Source organism: Microcebus murinus, chromosome 3, assembly GCF_040939455.1.
Source record: "Microcebus murinus isolate Inina chromosome 3, M.murinus_Inina_mat1.0, whole genome shotgun sequence".
Lineage (NCBI taxonomy): Eukaryota > Metazoa > Chordata > Mammalia > Primates > Cheirogaleidae > Microcebus > Microcebus murinus.
Window position 1 is genome coordinate 50404108 of NC_134106.1, and position 22418 is coordinate 50426525.

General features: G+C 38.1%; 1 protein-coding gene across 2 annotated transcripts in view; it reads left to right on the top strand.

Annotated features, from left to right (window-relative positions):
- Window positions 1-14983: 14983 nt before the first annotated feature.
- The window catches only part of SANBR (SANT and BTB domain regulator of CSR), a 59667-nt gene continuing 52232 nt past the window's right edge, over window positions 14984-22418 (top strand). Inside the window, exons 1-4 of one of the 2 annotated variants that reach the window (XM_076000810.1) lie at window positions 14984-15142; window positions 15659-15915; window positions 18649-18785; window positions 21144-21302. In XM_076000810.1, the coding sequence (XP_075856925.1) occupies window positions 21153-21302 (150 nt within the window). In that variant the 5' untranslated portion in view covers window positions 14984-15142; window positions 15659-15915; window positions 18649-18785; window positions 21144-21152. The remainder of the gene's footprint in view (window positions 15143-15658; window positions 15916-18648; window positions 18786-21143; window positions 21303-22418) is intronic. The other variant, XM_076000809.1, reaches the window with a different exon arrangement.

Here is a 22418-nt window from a genome sequence, read left to right on the forward strand (position 1 = left end):
CTATATCTGCCTCAAATAAGAGTGCTTTCTAGAAATATATAGCACATTGATATGGAAACAGATTGAAAAAATGTATATGTAGCACAATAAAAAGTAAGATGTTAGGATAGTTGTATGTTTTGTAAATTTTTCCATGTATACTTAAACTTCTTAAATTCTGTAAATGTATCACAGAGTCTCTCAGTCTGGAATTTCAGATTCACATATATATATATTTTTTTTTCCTTAGGCAATTACAAGATGATAGATTCACATATATTTAATAATTAGAATTAGTTTGCTTATAACTTTACACAAAATATAATTTTAAATTATTTTCCTGAATACTAGAACAATCTTAGAAAAACACATTGGAATATTTGTTCAACACAAGAAATTTTGTTTTCTTAGTATTGCCTTGAAATATCCATTTACATTGTATAGTTTTTTATTTAGTTTATCTTATTTGGGAAAATGAACTGTTTCTTTTAAGCTTAGCTAACTCGTGAATTGTGTGGGTGAGGTGCTTACTATATTATGTACCGTTTATAGCTTTTGACATTTCAAGAAATAATGTTTAATCTAACTTAAGTCCTAAAAGTGCTTATGTAAAATAACTTTTGTTTTTTAAGGACCTCAGGTGCTCTGAATTGAATCACTCATTGATCTTACTCTTCATTAATGATACCAATATCACTGGTCTAGAAGGCTATGCTTGTTTCTGTTCTGTTTTATTTTATGTTACTAGTTTTCATTCATTTCCTGCCTGCAATTTCATACTCCACATCCCTAAATGTTTGTCCTTCTAAACCATCTTCCATATTTTGAGTATATTTCATTGAAAAACTAATATTTGTTTTGTATTAATATAAGCTTTTAAATTTTATACAAAAGATACTGTGGTATAAGTTTTATTCTGCTTCTAACTTTCACAAAATATTAGGTTTTTAAAACCTACCCATGTTACTTATATAACATGCTTCTGACAGGTACATAGTATTCTATTGTATTCACATACTGTAACTTATGTTTTCCTTTTTCAGTTCTTCCCAGCTGTTCCCACTTCTATAAGCTTGTATATGTCTTCTATGAACCTGCCCTTTAGTTTCTTTAATATACATGTCCTAGACTAGAATGGCTAGAGTTTTAGGTATATGCATATTTAAGTAATGCTGGATTGTTCTAAGGAATGGCTGTACCATTTTCCTTTCCACCAAGAAGACATAAGGGTGTCATTTTCTCTACATTTCGGTAGAAGCTTCTGATTTTTGCTGATTAATGTGTGTAAAATTGTAGAATTTTTCCTTTTTTTTTTTTTTTCTTTTTTAAGCTAATTGTGAAGCATGCTGATGTAGAATTTTTCTTAATCTGCATTATCCTGTTACTAATGAGGGAAAGTATATGGTTTTTAGTCATTCTGATTTTCCTTTCTGTGGCTTGCCTATACTTATGATTTGTCCCTTTGTTTATTGGTTTTTCTCTTTCTTGCTGATTACAGGGCAAGAAATTCTTTATATATTCTAGATATCATTCCCTTTTCAGGTTCAGATGTTAGAAATAACTTAGTTGGCCAGGTGCAGTGACTCACACCTATAATCCCAGCACTTTGGGAGGCCGAGGCAGGAGGATTGAGTGAGGCCAGGAGTTTGAGGCTGTCATAAGCTATGATGATGCCATTGTGCCCTAGCCTGGGCAATAGAGTGAGGCCCTGTTTAAAAAAAAAAAAAAAAAATCTTGTCATTTGTTAATTCTTATCTTTAGTCTCCTTCATGGAATAGAAATCCCTCCAATTATTTGTGCTTTTTATGTCTTCTATTAATTTTATAGTTTTACCATTTACATTTAGGTCTTTAATTGAAATTACTTTTTGGATATGAGGTGTGAATTCAACTTTTTCTCCATCTAATCATTAGGGGGGAAAGAGCTAACAAAACCCATCTCTGTCTCTGGGGAAAAATAATCTTGGGTTTACTCTTTCTCAGCAGTATTTCCTTGGAAATTTATGGGGTTAAGATAAATATGGAATGTCAGCTGTTTACCAGACAACATTTTTTTTTTTTTTTTTTTGAGACAGAGTCTCTGTTGTCTGGCTAGAGTGCCATGGCATCAGCCTAGTGCACAGCAACCTCAAGCTCCTGGGCTCAGATGATCCTCCTGCCTCAGCCTCCCAAGTAGCTGGGACTACAGGCATGCGCCACCACACCCAGCTAATTTTTTCTGTATATATTTTTAGTTGGCCAACTAATTTCTTTCTGTTTTTAGTAGAGACAGAGTCTTGCTCTTGCTCAGGCTGGTTTCAAACTCCTGACCTTGAGCTATCTGTTCGCCTCGGCCTCCCAGAGTGCTAGGATTACAGGCGTGAGCCACCATGCCTAGCCATTTTTTTTTTAATATATATATTTTTTGAGACAGAATCTCGCTCTGTTGCCTGGATTACAGTGCCGTAGCGTCAGCCTAGCTCACAGCAACCTCAAATTCCTGGGCTTAAGTGATCCTACTGCCTCAGCCTCCCGAGTAGCTGGAACTACAGGCATGCGCCACTGTGCCAGGCTAATTTTATAATTTTTTTTTTTTTTTTTTAGTTATCCAGCTAATTTCTCTCAAGTTTTAGTAGAGACAGGATCTCGCTCTTGCTCAGGCTGGTCTCAAACTCTTGAGCTCAAATGATCCACCCACCTCAGCCCGGCCTAGACAACATTTTTTAATTGTAAAAAGAAAAAGCACAGATTTTTTAAGACTGAATAAGGTATGACTTTGGTAACCACATTTATTCCTCGTTGTGGGGCTCTGGAACCTACCTTCAGGATTTTTACAAGATAGTGCTTCCTGTGGCATGTGAGGCTTACCTAAGGAGGATTCTCTCCTCTACATGCCACTGTTTACTGTTCTATATCCTCCTGCCAACCTGAGTAACCTTGGTGCCAAGTTATATCCTTTTGAGTCTTCTGAGTGTGAATGTCTGCTGAGCATGCCAAGTAGGATTGCAGATTTCCTAGCACCATCTACTGAACAGTCCATATTTTTTTCCATTTTGTTATATACCAAGTTTCCATAAACGTGAAACTGGGGCTCTCTGTTCTATTGGTGTCAGTTCCTTTCCCAATGCAACACTCTCTTAATGTAACTTTGTAATATGTTTTCATATCTAATAGGTGAATAACCTGTCTTTGTCCTACTCTGTAAAAAAAAATAACTATTCGTGAAGGTTTTTTTCTGTATAAATTTTAGTATTAATCTATAAAGTTTCCTAAAATAAGCTGCTTAGGATTTTATTAGAATTGTATTGAATTTATAGATTAATTTAGAGACAATTGATGTTTTTCCAAAGTAAAATCCCATTCATGAATATAATTTCTCTCTCCATTTATTCAGAACATTTTACTTATTTTTTGGCTAATTCCTAGGTATTTTATAATGGTTATTGCCATTAAAAATGGTATCCTATTATTTCTGGTACAGAGAAATATATTGAATTTAGTATGTTGATCTTGTATTTACAGCTTTGATGAATACTGTTGCAGTATTGCTCTTTTGGATTGTCTATCTAAAGGCAAATAATGACAGTTTATCTCTTCTTTTTTAGTTCATATACTTCTTTTTTATTGATTTGGTAAGGTTGTCAGTCAATATTTGATAGTAACTGTGGTAGCAAGCATTTTTATCTTATTACTGCTTCAGAATCTAAAGTTGCTCTTGATATTTGCTGTTTTATGCTAGTTTTAAATTCCCTTTATTGTTGATTTAAATCTGCATTTGTTTAGATGGTCTTTTGGTTTTTCACTTTTAGTAATGGTAATATGGTGAATGACATTGATTTTTCTGATATTGAATGATTCTTGTATTCTTGATACAATTTTTCAATGAAATAGTTTATTTTATCAAATATATACATATGAATGAGTGTGAAAGTGATTAAAATAAAAATGAGGAAACATGCAAAAACCTAACTGTTACAGTAAAGGCCATATTGTCAGTATTTGCTGAACTGTCCCAGGAGAAGAGAACCTAAAAAGAGGCATTAGGTCGTAGTCTGGCTTCACTTTCTCTATTGCAAGAGCCTTTTCTGAGAAAGTCACTGGGCAAGGCCCTGAACAAATCTTAGGAAACATAGGGTTATCCATAGTCATTGTAATTTGAAAGTGCACTGGCTACTAGAATTGGATATTTGCCTATAACATTGTCAGAATAGACTGTTTAGGCTTTTCCATTTTTAAGCTCCCTGTGGCTATCCTCCAGCTCTCAGGAATAGATAAAGCGAAATACTATGTGTTCTCAGTGATCCAGGGAGCAGGGCTTGAAGGAAAGAGCAAGGGCTTTTTAGCACATGGTCCAGCAAACCAAGCTCAGATAAAAATCTAGGCCAGGCCCACTCAGGCATATCTGCTTGAAAATATGGTACAACAGAAAGAAAAGATATCATGTTGAAGACAGCCCTCACTTTGTCTCTTGTGTTATTCAACACAAGTCTGAACTCGTTGCTCTCTTTGGTACATGACCGTTGTCCTGAGTTCTCTCTTGATTTTCCTTAGGAGTCCTGTTATTTTTCTTGTTTCCATACCTCACACCTGCCACTTTCTTATTTTACTCCCTTAGAGAGTTAGAGCACATCTTCTAGGAGCCTCTAAAGAAAGGCTACAGGGGAGGTAAAGTGTGAGATCTTGAATATATGAAAATGTCTATAATTGTACTCTCGATTTGGGGGTAGAATTCCAAGTTGGCCGTTGTTTTTCTTTAAATTTTTGAAATGATTTCTCTGTTGTCTTCCAGCTTGCATGTGGCTACTGAAAAATCTGTCTGAAGGCATTTTGCATTTCTTTTGTGTGGGACCTATTTTGTTTTTGTTTTTTTCCTATTCTCTTGCAGGGTCTTCCTTTAATTTTAATATTTGTAAATTTTACAGTGTGACTTGATGTGGATGTATTTTCATACATTGTGCTAACCACTAAAAAAGCCCATTCAGTTTAGAGATTTGAAACTTCTTGATTTGAGTTTTTTCCCTTTGAACATTGCTATTTTAACAGCATCTTTTCTCTAGTCTAATAGAATCAGTATCATTCCTTATTACTTAGGATATTGATTATAAATAATTTTGTTTTGAAGTTTCCATTTTCCTAAGTCTTTTTGGTTTTCCTAAGTTACTTTTCATGTGTGTGTTTTATCTCTGACTTTCATAATAGAGGCTTTCCTCGTTTTCTGCTGATCTTGGTTGCCTGCTTATGTTTAAGACTAAGATACTGGACAGCTAATTGAAGGCTTTAAGCAGGCAAGTAGGGACTTGTTGCCTATGAACTTTGCTAGTGTTAAAGCTAGTTTGGAGGACTGGCATAGGGTTTGCTAATATTTCCCTGAATTGAACTATCCATCCAAACTCAGGCATAGTGACCCACCAAACTTATAGAATGGCCAGGAGGACAGACCAGAAAGACACTGCAGTGCACGTAGGCAGATCCAGTGGGAGAGTGGAGAGGGGGTGAAAAACCACTTTACAGTTTCTTCTTTCAAAGTCACCAGTCAGCTAACTCATTCCTCCCCTAAAGAAGCAGTTAGTAAGAGAGGGAGAGGAGGAAGAAAGAGGAGCCAGGAATGTTATTCTAGGAAAACACTTCCATGTAGAAACAGGGAGTGGGAAATTACATTAGACTGAATAGTGAAGTGTATTAGATTGAATTTATGTTTTTCAATTTGTCTTTATATTTGCTTATTTTTTGGTTTTCTTGCTCTTTAAGAGAGGAATATATAATAAACTCCTGTTGTTAATAGCTTCCCATGGTTTTATAAGTTGTTACTTCATATATTTCTGCTACCTTATTAGAAGTTGTATACTTATCATACTTTGTATAACTTTTTTCCTTTCCAATCTTCTATTAGATAGATCAAATTTTCTTCTATAGATTTGAAACTATGCATTCTGTTTTTATTCTTTTAGTGCTTACTTCTAACCCTTAGTTATATTTGTTTTTCCCTACCAGTCTTTAAAGTTGTCAATATCGAGATCTTAGAACAACCCAAAAATGTTGACACACCATTCTCCTCCCTGGTTTCTCCCCCATAGATTTCCCCCTATTTTCCCTAGCCTCTATTCCCCAATCAATGTTGGTATCATTTAGAAATTTTATTCTAGATTTTTTATTATTAATTTTTTTAATACTTGCCTATTTGAATAAATGCCTTATCTGAAGTTATTTATCTTTAGTTCCCATGTTTTATCTATTTATTCATATTTTTAACTATCAAAATAGTACAGTTGCATGGTTTTTAAAAGTCAATTTGTGATTTTTAAAAAAAGCATATAAGGAAATATGGAGTGTTTATATCCGGACTCACTCTTGAGTCCGGATCCCAGAAGCAACTTCTTATTTCTAAATAATGTCATCTAAATAATGTCAGCAGATTTTTGATTTATCAGGTTTAGAGGTTATCTGTTAATATCCCCTACCCACAGTAGAAAATTTGGCTGCCTTATACTACTACTCCACTTCCCCTTACCCATCTTCCCAATATAATATTCTAACTTTTAGATAAGTCAGTAAAAATGTTTCATTTTTGTGACCAGGTAAAGCTACTTGGGAGGCTGAGGAAGGAGGATCACTTGGGCCCAGGAATTTGAGTCCAGCCTGGGCAACATAGTAAGACCCTATTTCTTTAAAAAAAAAATGTTTACTCTCTTACTATTGTTCATTTCTTATATAACTTTCTGTGTTTCCTGACATTGATACTGCCTGGTTTTTTTCATTTACCTAGTTTCTGTGTACTGTACCTGGCTGTGAGGAGTGGTGCCTGATGCTGTCAAATGCTATGCCTTTCCAAGAGTTCAGTGGTATAGTCTTAGTTGTAGAGTCTTTGTCTTAGGTGTAATTTCATCTGCTCTACTAAGTCAGTTCCCTCACATCTATTTGTTTTCTTCACTTTCATTCTTTATCCTTGTTGCTCATTTTTTATTGTAATTTTAGAGGATATTTTGAGGGGAAAGGAGATAAAGGTGAATAGTCAATCTCCTGTAGTTAAGTGGAAACCAAAAGTGGTGTTCTGCAATCATGTACCCTTGAGAGAGCTATCCATATTGCTGTCCAATTCATCTCCCCTGTTTTATCCTGAATCAATTTTAGCAGGCTTTTGCTTCCACCAAAAGCACTCTTGTTGAGGTCACAAGTGATCGCTACACTGCTATCTGGTGAACAGCTCTCAGACTTCATTCTGTTTAATCTATCGTAGTTGATCACTCCCTCATCTTCAGAATATTTTTTTCACTTGGCTTCCAGAAGACCACCTCTACTGGTTTCCCTATAGTATTGCTGACACCTTCTTTTCAGTGTTATTGCTAGTTTCTCTTTATATTCCCTACCTCTAAATGTTGAAGGACCCCAGGGTTTAGACTCTGGACTTTTCTGTATTCACTTCCTTGATGATCTCATCATTCTGATGGCTTACAATGTCATATGTTCTTGACTCCAAAATTTATTTCTCCAGTCCTGATCTTTTATCTGAACTCCAAAATCATACATCCACCCGGCACTTCAATATCTCCACCTGGTATCTAGTAGGCATCTCAAGCTTGGTAGGCCTAAAAATAATTCCCCCAGCCTGGGCAACATAGCAAGACCCCATCTGTACAAAAATTTAAAAACAGAAAAATTAGCTGGGTGTGGTGGCACATACCTATAGTCCCAGCTGCCTGAAAGGCTGAGACAGGAGGATTGCTTAAGCCCAGAAGTTCAGGGCTGCAGTGAGCTACGATCGTGCCACTGCACTCTAGCCTGGGCAACAAAGGGAAACCTTGTCTCAAAAAAATAAAAAAAGAATACCTGACTTTCCCTTCAAAACTTGTGCTTCCCCTACTCTCTTCCCTATATCAGTATATGGCAACTACATCTTTCCACTTGTCCAGGCCAAAGACTTTGGAATTCTTTTTTATTTCTTTCTTTTTTTTTACACCCCATATATTTCAGGAAATCCCTTTTGTAGTAACTTCAGAATATATTCAGTATTTTGACCACTTCTCACCATCTCCATTGCCTATTTCCTAGTCTAAGCCATATCATTGCTCGCTAGATTGTTATAATAGGCTTCTGATTTCCTAACTTCACCATACCTGTAGTCTGTTTTCAACACACAAACATGGTGAACATGTTTTTTAAATCTAAAAATATCACAACACTGCTCTGCTAAAAACCTTCCAGGGGCTTCCCATTTGACTCAGTAAAAACTCAAAGTTCTTTCAGTGGTCCCCAACCCTCAGGCCTCCGACTGGTACCCCTCCATGGCCTCCATGTGCTGGGCCGCACAGCAAGAGGTAACCAGTGGATAGGTGAATGAAGCTTCCTCCGTATTTACAGCCACTCCCCATTGCTCACATCTCTGCCTGAGCTCTGCCTTCTGTCTGATCAGGAGCAGCATTAGAGTTATGGTGAGTGTATAATTATTTTATTATATATTAACAATGTAATAATAATAGAAATAAAGTGCACAATAGATGTAATGTGCTCGAATTGTCCCGAAACCATCTCTCCCACCCCCACCCCCACTCCCTGTTTGCAGAAAAATCATCTTCCATGAAACCAGTCCCTGGTGCCAAAAAGGTTAGGGACCACTGCTCTACAAGGTGTCATGCCTTCTGACTCCCTTGTATTCTTCACCTGCTGGTCTCACAGGAGTCAGACTAGTTTCCTTGCTGTTACTTGAATATTCCAGGCATGCTTCCACCATAGGTCCTTTGCACGTAGTTTGCTTGTGTCTGGAGCACTTTTCTCCCAAACATTGCCAGCGTCCTCTTCTGTATCTTTCTGGTCATTGGTCAAGACTCGCCTTCTAGCCGGGAGGTGGCTCACGCCTGTAATCCTAGCACTCTGGGAGGCCAAGGCGGGCAGAGCGTTTGAGCTCAGGAGTTCGAGACCAGCCTGAGCAAGAGCAAGACCCCCGTCTCTACCAAAAATAGGAAAAATTAGCCTGGCATGGTGGCGCATGCCTGTAGCCCCAGCTACTCAGGAGGCTGAGGCAGAAGGATCACTTGAGTCCAGGAGTTTGAGGTTGCTGTGAGCTAGGCTGATTCCACGGCACTCTAACCAGGGCAACAGAGTGAGACTCTGTCTCAAAAAAACAAAAAGACTTGCATTCTCATCTAGTCTACTGGGAAGACAGAAAAAGGAAAAACAAAAGGTTGCCTTCTCAGTAAGCCCATCCATGTTGTCCTATTTTAAACTGCAACCTGTCCCTTCTCCCTGTGTGTTCCTTTTCTTTTTCTCTGCTTTTTTTTTCCTTTGTAGCATATACTGCATTGTCTCGTCCTCCATCCCCAGAACTTGAAACTGTACCTAGCATATTTTAGGCACTCTTTATATGTTGAAAGAATGAATGGATAAATCATAGTTATCTTTTCCTAACACTCTCATTAATGCCAAAAGGTTTCACTCTGAAAAGAGAATATGGCTTTCATTATGAAATTACCACCAACATTAATGATAAATGACATAAATACAATGTAAAATAATAGCTTGAACTCATAACTACAGTATGAACTATTTCCCTAGACATTCATAACTAGTCATGTTTTGTTGCTTATACTATTAGATTTCATAATAAATTGAGATTAAAATATGTATTATTTAAATTTTGACTGGTTTAAACTTGGTTGATTTTAAACTTCAGTAATATGTTTATAGCCCAGCACACTGAAGAAATTGTAGTTTAAACCCAGTGTAGTAGGCTTCAGTTGGAAAATAAGCCCCAGAGAAAAGAGAAGTCATTTAGATAACATTCCTTTTTGTTAGCATAATTAGAATTGATACTTTAATTGCCTCCAGCAACTTCATTTTATTTATTCTGTTTCTAATACATTTGCTTCCAGGATCTGTAGATCTTTGGATTCATCTTTTTAATTAACTCTGGAAATTTTGCAACAGTTACATCCATTCTGTCTATTCTCTTTGCACTCAAATTAGAACTATATTAGACTTTGTTCTCTCCTCCGTATCTGTGTCTCATAATGTGTATCTCTTTGTCTCTGTGTCCTCCAGTCTGGGTAATTTTTTCGTGTGTATTTGTCAGTTAACTCACTAGCCGTGTCTAATTTGCCATTTAACTCATTCACTCCTCAATATAATTATGGTTTAATAATTATATTTTAAATTTGAATAATTATATCTAGAATTCATGTCTTTTTTTCAATCTGTCCATTCCTGATAATTTGTTGTGTCTTTTATTTAAGCATACCTTGTTATGTCTCCAAGAACTCTAATTTAATCTGCAATCCTTGGAAGTTAAAAGGTTTCTGCCAACTCTCACATGTAATGTCTGGCATCTTCACATATATAGTGATCTTTATGAGCTCATTGCTTGTTAATCTGCGTGAGTTCTGCAGGCCAATATTGAGGAAGGGTTAAGTCCACAGAGGATTTGTTTCCGCTTCTGGTATGGAAGTACTGCCATTCTGGGACCACTTTAGTCCTCCTTGAAGGTCTTGTGTAAAATTAGGAAACCAGGATCAGATTCCTCCAACTCTACTTAGTAGGTCCAGTACCCAGTATTCTGACAGGTAGGCCATTATGGGCATCTACCCTCAGGGCACCCAAACCCCCTCCCTTCTGCCTGCAGTTTCCCAGCTTACCAGTTTTGATTGGTTTTGCCCTGCCTCCTTCCTATGAGACCTGCAGTGCCTTAAATATGTGTGTCCCAACCAGGGTCTTACTTGTCTGCTAGGAGAGTCTCACATGTTAGCCTGCCACACTAGAGATAGCAGTTCCTTCCAATTTCCAGACTCAAATAGCCAGTTATTACAAATTTTACATTGTGGGAAATCAATAATATCTGTGGTTTTATTTCTTTGGGATGTTTTAGTTTTTTAACTACCAAGAATAGTTACTTTCTAAAAACTAATCTTTAGTTTGGAATTCACTGGGAAATACATTCTCAGTTGGATATGAGAAACAAGGAACAAAGGATATTAATACTAAAAAGTAGAAAAGGCATAATTTCAGGAAAAAAGGTTGGCTAACTTAGTAAACCAACAGGCATGTATATTTCATCTTATTTTTTTCATTTTGCCACAGATCCTCACAGGGCTTTAAATTGAGATGGGCATTTGGAAACTTCTGCTTTAAGACTTAGGAAGTTTCCTAAGTGCCTTCTGATTCATCAGAGAGGAAAAAAGCAGATACATTATAATAGTGTAGTTTTATGTATTTTTTGTAGTCTATGATAATAGTCTGAAATTCTTTGAAAATTGGTCATTCATATATGATATGTGGCAACTAAACTAGTTAATTATTAATAATTGGAAAAGCCCAGTCTTCAACCATTGTATTAATGATAAAATGTGTTTTTCCATTTGTGTGTAAAAACACACAAACTTTTAAAAACCAATTAATCTTAATATGAATGGCTAACACATTTTTCATTTGAAACTTGTTAGTATTCATTAAGTTCAAAATGGATCAAGATTTTTTCATACATTTCTGGGACTGGAAAATGAGAGGATTAAGATAACTGGTAAACTAATAAAGGTTATTATGAACACCAAATTAAGGAGTCTTTATGTATTTTCCCTGTCTCTAACCACCAACAACATTTTCAAGGACAGAATATTTAACTTCTTACCACATTGTTAAATGTGGAGACAGGCCTGTGTTTGAATTACAGGTCTGCCACTTTCTAGTTAGTTTCCTTAGAGAATTTAACCTCTGTATCTTACTTTCCTCATCTAAAAAATGAAGATGATAATCATACCTACTTTATTGAGTTGCTGAGAGGACTAAAGGATACTGTATATTATGCATTTAGCAGAGCACCTGGCATATAGTAAGGACTCTCTATACATTAACTTTTGTTAAAAGTGATAAGCACTTTTTAATAACTATGTTATCAAGATACAATTTTGAATCAGGAGCTATCTTTAAGGACTAATGTCCTGCTAAGGGAATCAGATGGAACAATATTTAGGAACGGGGATATTCTCAAGCAGCAGTCTAGTAGACGAATGAGAAATTCTACTTGTTTCTAGCAAAGGTACTGAGATGGGAAAGAATATTGTCCAGCAGTAAGCAGTGAAGATCCCACAATGTTGGGCATACATGTTGTCCACATGTACCCATGTGGAGTGACACCATGTAGTACTTAAGAGTCTCAACATTTGGCATCTAAACTTAACTGGGTATTACAAACAGGGTCCTCCACTTTTTGGTAGTAAAACTCCACACTGGAACATAACCATCAGAGACACATAGAGAGTGAATATGGTACCCAACACACATCCTTTTAATTTATTACAGACCTTCAGGTATTACAGTGCTTATTGATAACTTTTTCACATTAATTTTGTTGTTTTGGACAACCCTTCGCCTTATTATGGAGAAAAGGTTACATTTAGTTTTTTTTTTTTTTTTTTTTTTTTTTTTGAGACAGAGTCTCACTTTGTTGTCCAGGCTAGAGTGAGTGCCGTGGCGTCAGCCTAGCTCACAGCAACCTCAAACTCCTGGGCTCGAGTGATCCTTCTGCCTCAGCCTCCCGGGTAGCTGGGACTACAGGCATGCGCCACCATGCCCGGCTAATTTTTTATATATATATCAGTTGGCCAATTAATTTCTTTCTATTTATAGTAGAGACGGGGTCTCGCTCTTGCTCAGGCTGGTTTTGAACTCCTGACCTTGAGCAATCCGCCCGCCTCGGCCTCCCAAGAGCTAGGATTACAGGCGTGAGCCACAGCGCCCGGCCTACATTTAGTTTTAAATCTTGTCCTCAGGTATTGTTTGGTAGTAGCTGGAATCTCAAAAAGCACTTGCATTTATTTTATTGCCTTTTGTTCATAAATTATTTTTGTGTGTATTTTTTTCAGTATGAATGGGGTTCCTTTTTAGTTTCACATTTCATTTTAGTTAAAAGTGTTTCAAAAGCCACACAAAGTGGTACACATGGGTATGTATTTCTCCTGCCCTGCCTCCCATTCCTTCTGTGGAGTGTGGAAGTTGGAGTGAGAATTTGGCAGCCATTTCAGATGCTGACACAGAAGCTGTGTGTCAAGAATGGCAAAGCAGCCCTACCAGCCCTGAACCACCTACCTCTGTAATTTGAAAGACGAATAAACTTGTGTTTAAGCCACTGTATTTTGGGTGTCCTTATTAAAGCAACTTAGACTGTACTAAAAGTAATAGAGGAATAGATGAGCTTATGAACACAAAAGGGTTAAACTTCATGAGGAGGGGGAATTGGATGGAAGCCTTAGGTAAAATCGCCCATTTTGCCCAAAGGGCCTCAAGAAGGAACATCTATACAATGCTAAAAAAAGATTCTTCTTTGGGCAAAAGTCAATGAACCCAATGAGTTGACCATTTGACCTTGGACAAGCCACTTACACTTGTCTCTGTGTTTGAGACTTAAATTGAAAAGATGGAAGAAGTTGACCTCTCAAGGATTGTTTCTAGCTCTGTCATTCTGTAAATTTATGTTGTTCTAGAAAAGAGTGATGAGAAAGCTTAAGATGTTAAGTATCTGAATGGATCCCTCAGAGATGATTGTTAGTATATAGATCAATAACAGGAACAGATATGGAGTGTGTCCAGTAGTAGAGTTCTGTTCAATCTCTGCTTGCAAACTGGTTAATTCTTAATGACTTGATCTCTTTTTGTTGAACCTTGCTAGAAGCAAGCAGTGGTAGCCAACACAAACACATTCTGACCTTTTCTAAACCACTGCCTTCAGAGCTATAGGCTTGATAATCTGCCTTCCAGGTTAACACAGGTGACATTTTACCCAATAAATTTGGGAAGAGTCACCAGCCTTCCAGTCTGCAATATGTTTCTAGCTGCTAGCCAATGCCATATATTAGATCTTTGTTATTGTAGCACATCACTTTCAGGGACCAACTTTCTCTTTTAGGGCAAACACTAAGGTGCCGTAACAAAGGGACAAAAAAATACAGTAGCTAAAGCAAGATAAACATTTTTTCTCATGTAGCAGTCCAGAGGTATGCTCCGCTTCAGAAGGTAATTCAGGGCCCAAGTTCCTTCTATGTTATGCTCTACAATCCCTTATTTGTTGTCCTTGTTTTCACGAAGATGGCTTATCACCATCACAACTGAGCACTAGCTTATGTGAAAAGATAAAGGAGAGAAGTAGAGGGCAAGCAGCTTCTCTTTAAGAATTTACCTGGCCTAATATCTTTGTGGTATAAAACTTGCGTAACTCTAATGTCTTTGTGGAACAAAAATAGTAAAAGATTTGCAGAAAAGTCACAATTGATAACATTGGAAAAATCTGACATTCTGTACAGTGAGCACTTAATCTCTACTTAATTATTAGGTTTCATTATGGTAATTTCTCATTTGGATAAGGCTTTACTTTTTCCGTCCTCTCTGATCCTAACATTTAATTTAGGTTCTCAGCCATATTCCAAGTGGAAATCAGAGAGATACTGACATGTAGCATTTACCTTACAATATTGAAGCTTACACATTTTACTGATGCCCAGTCTTAGTATTCACAGTAACTTTAACATACACAGACACACACACACACACACGAATCTATTAATGAAAACCGAATCTGTAATCCAGAGCTACTTAACATTTTTAAAGAGATACCTCCTGATAAAGACAGTTTGGTCTAAAAGATACTTTTGGTGTTTCTTAGGTCATACAATTTTCCCGTTCTACCTGAGCAAAGCTACCAAATGAACTGTACCAAGAAGCATTTTATCCATTCTTTAGAGTCCCTTCATCTCTCATAAATTCCCTTTTCTTCTGGACTCGAAGTTGGTCACCTAGATCAGGCTCTGAGGATCTGGTTGCTAGGAGACCAGACGCTAGGAGGGTGGGGACGCTGCACTGCGACAAGCCGGGAGTGAAAGCTAGAGGCGAAGGGGACGGCGCCCGCCCCGCAAGGCCGCAGTCCTCCGCTGCCGCCGGTCCCGCTCCCTCCTGCCCGGCTGCAGCTCCTCGCTCATTGGCTCTGCTGCTGTGGCGCTGGCCTGCGATTGGTCGGGCGGCCTCGGCCCGGCGCTCGCCCGCCCCTCGGCGCTAGTCCCGGGCCGCCGCCTGGGAGCGGGTGGGGTCGGCGTGTGAGGGCGTCACGGTCGGGGTAGCTGGCTGGGTCGCGGCTGCTTCATGGCGGGAGCGCGGGCGGTGCCGGCCGCTACAGGTGACAGAGGCGCAGCAGGGGCCGCCGCGGCCCTGTAGAGGTGAGCTAGATGCCGAGGGTCTCGGGTGCCCGCCGTGTAGCGGGAAGGGCGGCGACGGGCAGTACCGCTTGCAGGCAGCCTGTTCCCGCCGCGGCCCCTCACCCACGGCGGGGCGGGCTGGGCCGGGGTCCTGCTCGCCCAAACGTGCCCACGCACAGCCCGCAGCACCCAGCAGTCCGCCGGCCGGTGGCCCGCAGCCCGCCGGTTCCACATGTCCGCAGCTGGTCCCGCCCGCGCACCAGATGAGGGAACGCCAGCCTCGCCGGCCCGGCAGCGCCCAGGTCCTCTGCCCCGCATCTGCCTCCGCCTCCGCCTCGTCCCCGCGCGGCGCCTTTGTCCGCCCCTCACCCGCCCGGCTCCCCGAGAGCTGCGCCTAAGCGGGAGGGGGGCCAAGAAAGTCTTGGGGTTCCCCGAGGACACGCCGCACAGTGAGCCTCTGAGCCCGAGGTTTGAAGGGCTTGGATGTACTCATCCTGGGTTTGGGATGTGATTTTACTTTTTCCTTCACCATCAAAGCCACTGCCTCGGATCTCATCTGTGGCCAAGAGTCAGGAAACCTGGGCACAAGGCTTCTCCCTGGTCCAGGATGAGTCAGTGTTACCGCCACCCTCAGTTATGCCAAAGGCCTTTGACCTGCCCCACGGGCCCCCTCTCTTCCCATCTTGCCACTGCCTAGGAAAAATGTCTCTTGTCTACAATGGCCTTTTTCTCCTTGGAGAAAAAAAGACATCAGATGCCTGTCTGAATCTCTGTCTGGTGTGGGAGTGACTTAGGTTAGTCTTATTAATACATACACATAAACAAAGATAAGGGAATGGGAAAAGGGATTTGCCTCCCAAATAGTGTGGTATGTTCTTAAAAAGTGTAGTCTATTAAACAAATTGAATTTTTATTTTTAGTAAATAACACATTTTACCTTAAGCAAATTTAAAATTTTGATATTTTATCATGAACGGGAATAGATTTAGTAGTAAGGTACTTTGAACTTTTCTTATTGTCACAGTTTTTGATAATTTTATACTTTTTTTCCAGATGAGGTATACTGTGACAACTATTTCAAGAGAACGTATGTTTTATTAAGGATTATCCATCAATGTTATACCTTTTATACTTGCATTCAGACTCTTTAAGATGATTTCTAGAACATTCATTTAACTAGAATTAATGCTGGATAGTCTAACCTTGCTCAGTATGATTCAGTTGTGTGAAGAGAAGGTTGAAATTTTCAACAGAATTTTTTTTTATATATATTTAGATGATTTAAAGTTCGCTGTGTGGTGTTTTGTTTTGTTTTGTTTTGTTTTTTTAGAGACAAGGTCTTGCTCTGTTGCCCAGGCTAGAGTGTAGTAGTGCGGTGGCATCGTCACAGCTCACTGTAATCTCAGACTCCTGGCCTCAAACAATCCTCTTGCCTAAACTTCCTAAATAGCTGGGACTACACCACCATGCTGGGTTAATTTTTAAAATTTTTTTGTATAGTTGAGGTCTCACTATGTTGCTCAGGCTGATCTCCAACTCCTGGCCTCAAGGGATCCTCCCACCTTGGCCTCCCAAAAGTGCTGGTATTACAGACATGAGCCACCACGCCCACCCTTAAAGTCTCTTTGAACTTGTCTAGCATAAATGTGTATTATATTTGAAATATACATATAAATTTTTAAGTGTTTGACATGGACAATGTTCTTGAAATTTTAAATGAATCCTTTTGGAAGTGAAGAAAAAATAGTACCCAGAGGACTTGCTCTGAATTCCATTTTAGATTGTTTTCTACCAAGGCCCAAACAAATTATAGTAAGACATCCTATGCCTAGACATGCCTCCCAAATTATGTGGCATGAAAGTGATGCATGTACTAGGCAAACAAGTAGAGAACAATGCCTTGTTCGTTAACGAGAAACTAGGTCTTTCGAGAATTTTGTAAATTCAAAACTAAATTGATTAATCCAGCAAGATGTGATGCAGCAAGACAGTGTAGATACTTAACTATTTAAATGAGTTATGGTAATGCTGTGTGTGGAAACTAGATGAATGAATGAATGAGTTGTGGATCCTCAGTTTGGAGTGGGTTTCAAAAGTTACATTAAATCTGTGTTAAGGTTTTGTGACTTTCTCGTTAATTAAGCAAACATTTTTGGCACTTTCTGCCTTGCTGGTCACTTTTCTGGGGAAAAACAGAAGGCCCAGCACATCAGAGAAACCATAGTCCAGTGAACTAAAAAGAAAAATTAATAGAAATTTCTCAAGGCTCTTCCAAGCCTGCTTTCCCAAGGATTTCGTCAAACTCAGCTGGAGATATGTGAAAGGGCATTACTTTTGGATTCATTCAATTTTTTCACCAGACTTTGAGATGATCAACTATTTAAAAAAAAATGAAGTTCTGTAAAATCTGTTTTCTAATGGGTGCAAGGCAGTGCTTTATAGTTATTAAACTAATTCTTGGAAATTTTTTGTGCCAATAATGGCCAAAGTAGGGAGGAGAAAAATAATAGTAGTAATAAATTATTTATTGAACACCTTTTGCATGCAGTTCTGAGTGCTTTATATATAGTATTATTTAATCATCACCATAACCTCAAAAGTAGGTATAATTTTCCTTATATTATAGCTGAGACAATTGAGGCGTTAGGTTACACTGCTAGAAGTGGTAAAGCTGGATAAGAATCTATAACTGCCTCTTTCTACTCATTTTATGAATCTGTTTAATCCAAGGATCTCTGGGGTGGTAGTGCTACTACCGTGTTTCCCCCAAAATAAGACCTATCCATAAAATAAGCCCTAGCAGGATTTCTAAGCATTTGTGCCATATAAACCCTACCCTGAAAATAAGACCTAGTGATGGGTGTGGCTACCCAGTGTATCTGCACAAGCCATGCATTTCATCGTGGAGTGGTAAAGAAGAAGGGCAGCCCTTCTCATCTGCCCCATGAGAGCTCTGTTGCTCGACATGAGAGATTGGGCCCAATGGTTCTAAAGGAAATAGAGTCGCAAGAAATTCAGGATGGAATTCAGGGTTTGGAGTTATGATGATGTTCCAGAGGAAGACGACTTAACTATATTTGAATAAATGTAGATTGTTGTACCGTACTTAAAATAATAACACATCCCCTGAAAATAAACCCTAGGGTGTCTTCTTGAGGAAAAATAAATATAAGACCCTGTCTTATTTTGGGGGAAACACGGTACTGCAAGCATTATATAGTCCTCATTCTGTGCCAGGTAACACTTTTCATATATTCTCAAAAGTATGTGAGTTCCAGCCTGAGCAAAAGCGAGACCCGCTTCTACAAAAAAATAGAAAAAATTAGCCAGGCATGGTAATGTGCCTCTGTAGTCCCAGCTACTTGAGAGGCTGAGGCAGAAGAATCGGTTGAGCCCAGGAGCTTGAGGTTACAGTGAGCTATGATGATGCCACTGTACTCAAGCTAGGGCAGCAGAGTGAGACTGTCTCAAAAAAAAAAAAATAAATAAAAGTCTGTGAACTAACTACTGTTATTTCTGTTTTACAGGGGAGGAAATTGAGGCACAGAGATAAACTAATCTGAATTAGATGATACCTTAAGTGGTAGAAACGGTTACAAATTTGAACAGTCTGGCTCCAGAGTCTACACTCTTAACCATTACACCATACTGGCCCTTCAACAAGGTACATCCCTGGTTGATAGGAAGCTACAATTTTAGAGTACTTAATGTTTTTCTTTTGTAATTTGTTTTTAATGTTCATGGAGACACATGTAGGATAACTTTATGATGTTTACCAACTGACTTCCTATACCAGCTTCTTATGTAAACAATTACATAGTATTAATCACAGTTAACATTTATTGAGTACTTACTATATTCCAACCCCTGCACTGTGTTTTAAATATCCCATATAATCCTCAACACAATCCTAGGAAGTAGATACTTTTATTTTATGCTGCATCTCATTTGTGAGATACTTTTATTGTGTTCAAAGTGCTTTCACAAAATAATCCCTTTGATTCTCTCTACACATCAGTCAGAAATATTACCATCACCAAATTTTATTGCTCCAATTCAGCAAGGATAAATGACTTACCTTGACTGGCATGTGATAGAACTCAAACTCAAACCAGAACTCCAGACTCCCGTGTACACTGCTTTTTCCATTGTACTGGTCTGTCAGTGGATCTTTGCTTTGAACTTCTTATCCTAAAGTAGACCACATTTTTCAACAGCAACAGCTTATATGTGGAGATTGTATTCCCAACCTAGAATTAGGGTTAGTCGAATTATAGATAAGACTAGCCATAAACCTCTGTCATTATTTTCATCTGTAACATTTATGTTCTAACTTTAGATACAGTGCCTGGCACATAGTGCTATGGGACTCAGTAAATGTTTGAAATAAGTAAATGTTTGAAATAAAATAAGAAGTGTCTCATATACATTGATATAAAAAGGTTCCTGAAATGGAATGGGTAGTTTCTCTTTCTCTTTGATACCACAACCTTCCCCTCACCACCACCTCACAAACAGGAGTTTTCAAAACTGTTTCATTGACTCTTAACTAAATTAAAAATGTATTAGGTTCTGTCCCTCCCCACCCTCAGCCATTACTCCCAATCCACTGTCTCCGTCATACTATTCCTACATACATCTTGTATAGAATAGAAAGCATGGATTTAAGAGTCAGTTTTACCTGAGTTTGAATCTTTCTCTGCCTCTTATTAGCTAAGTAAGTACAAATTACTTAATTTCTCTGAACCTGTTCCCTTGTCTTGTAAAATTGGGGAGAGCACCTATTGTATAGGGGTGAGGTAAGAATTTATTGAAATAACATATAAAAGACTTAGCATAGTTCTAGGCTCCTGGAAGATACTCAGTAAATGACAGCCATTATGTCACTCCTCTGCCCCTCCATGGCTCCCCTCTGCTGTGGCTCTTAGCCAAAATGATGTTAATATGATATTAACAATTGTCTGTTTGTCTGCCAGTGTTCTTCACCAGACTACTTGAGGACAGGTCATAATAGGGATTTTTGTATCCTTGATATATGGCACGTAGTTGGGGCTCACTAAATGTTTGTTGAACCACATTTAGTTTGGAAAGCCATCTGGAGCCTTTTTTCTTGGTAATCCTATTGTCTGAAAGTCTAGTACACCCTTGACTAAGATGAAGGGCACTGGATATTGTTATTCAAGGTCTCCTGGATTGAACTAGAGGTTGTGATGGGAGAAGAGGTGGGTGGGGAGCCAGGTGAAGAAGCTTGGGAAGCCTCCACTCTGCAGGTGTGTGTGTGTGTGTGTGTAAGTAGTAAACCTTATCAGGCCAGTTGTCACATTACTTCTGAATACAGGGAAAAAGAGAAGAACTTTCCAAAGTAGAATTGTTTCAAACATGTAGAAATAACACTGGAGATGTTGATTTAATCTTCCCATCATTTATAACTAATTATCACAGGACACAATAATTATTATGCTTAACCTAAAATATCAGAATAACTTGGTTTTAAATTTTATTTTATTATATCAGTAAAAATTCAGTATGCTCAGCCTTCCTTGTTTATAACGTGGACATTCATTCACAGAAAAAAGGGATCTTGCTTAGGAATAGAATGAAATTATAATTCATCCAAATCAGCTATGCTTGGTATGTTTTATAGCTTAATTCCACCATCCCACAAGTTGCTAATCAGAGTATAAATCAGGTACATTTAAGGATTTTTTAGAAAGATAAATTATATTTAACTTTTTTTCCCAATGTTTTATTATGATGTTTTTTGTGGTTTTTTAATGATGTTTTTTATCATATATTTATCCATCTGTCCATCTTTTTATAAATCCATCAACCCATAATATTCAAATACATTTATATTTGAAGAGATTTGGGATATATGTTGTTTGTTTATTTTAGATCAGTTTTATTTTTCCTTTATATAATAGTAGATAATTCTTAAGAATGAATTATAACTGATCTATAATGTTCTGACAATATTTGGATTTTGAATTTAAATAAAGTTGTTTGTCTTTCCTGTTCCTAGTTCCAAAAGATGAGTCGTGGATATTCAGAAAACAACAATTTCGTGAACAATAATAACCAAATGGTGTTGGACATGATCCTTTATCCATTACTTGGAATCCCTCAGACCATCAACTGGGAAACAGTAGCAAGGCTCGTGCCAGGATTAACACCCAAAGAGGTAAATGACAGTCCCTCAGATATCTCCTGAAAAAAATCAGAAAAGTTGGTCAATTTAAAGAAACAATAACCAAAGAAAAAAACTATTTGAGGTTTACATATACATATGTATGTATTAATACTATATGTACATATCTGTATTATTTAACTAGATACAAATTATGTTAATTATATACTAACACGTTGCCACACTGGAAAAAAATTTTTCCTTGGGGCCATGGTATTTAATTACAAAAATAGAATAAAAACTTTGAAAGCAAAACAGTCCTTTCTAATTTAATGAAAAATTCATTTTTTATTTTCTGTTTTTTCAATAAAAATATAAATAAAAACTTGAAAATTAGTACTGTAAAAAGTAATCTAAAACTTGAGAAATAGTTCATAAGGGTAAAGTATTTTTCTTGATTTGTCAGGCTTAAGTATAATTTAAAGGTAAACAAATAGAAAAATGAAATTTACTGACTTTCATTCATTTAATCCACATTTTTAGAATTAAATTGTCAATACTAATTGTAACAATAGGAACATCAACAAGTAAGATTTTCATGAACTAACTACAGGGTTTTGCCCAGGGGGCCACCCATCATGTAACTTGTATGTTACAGCATGGCGACATGAGTTACCTGTGCATCACATGACACCCAAGGTGAAGAGACATCTGAATTATATATGTTTCATGAGGCCCCAGGCTCAAACCTAGCATTAGTTAAACACAACTCACTTTGGCAGTTAATGTGTTAACCCACTTGCTATGAAGTCACTAATAATATCTTAATTTAAGCAAAATAAGTGTTCCTGTAAAATTATGGGTAGAGACCAGGTGCAGTGGCTTACGCCTGTAATCCTAGCACTCTGGGAGGCTGAGGTGGGCAGATCACTCAAGGTCAGGAGTTGGAAACCAGCCTGAGCAAGAGTGAGACCCCGTCTCTACTAAAAATAGAAACAAATTAATTGACCAACTAAAAATATATACAAAAAATTAGCCAGGCATGGTGGCGCATGCCCGTAGTCCCAGCTACTCGGGAGGCTGAGGAAGTAGGATGGCTTGAGCCCAGGAGTTTGAGGTTGCTGTGAGCTAGGCTGATGCCATGGCACTCACTCTAGCCTGGGGAACAGA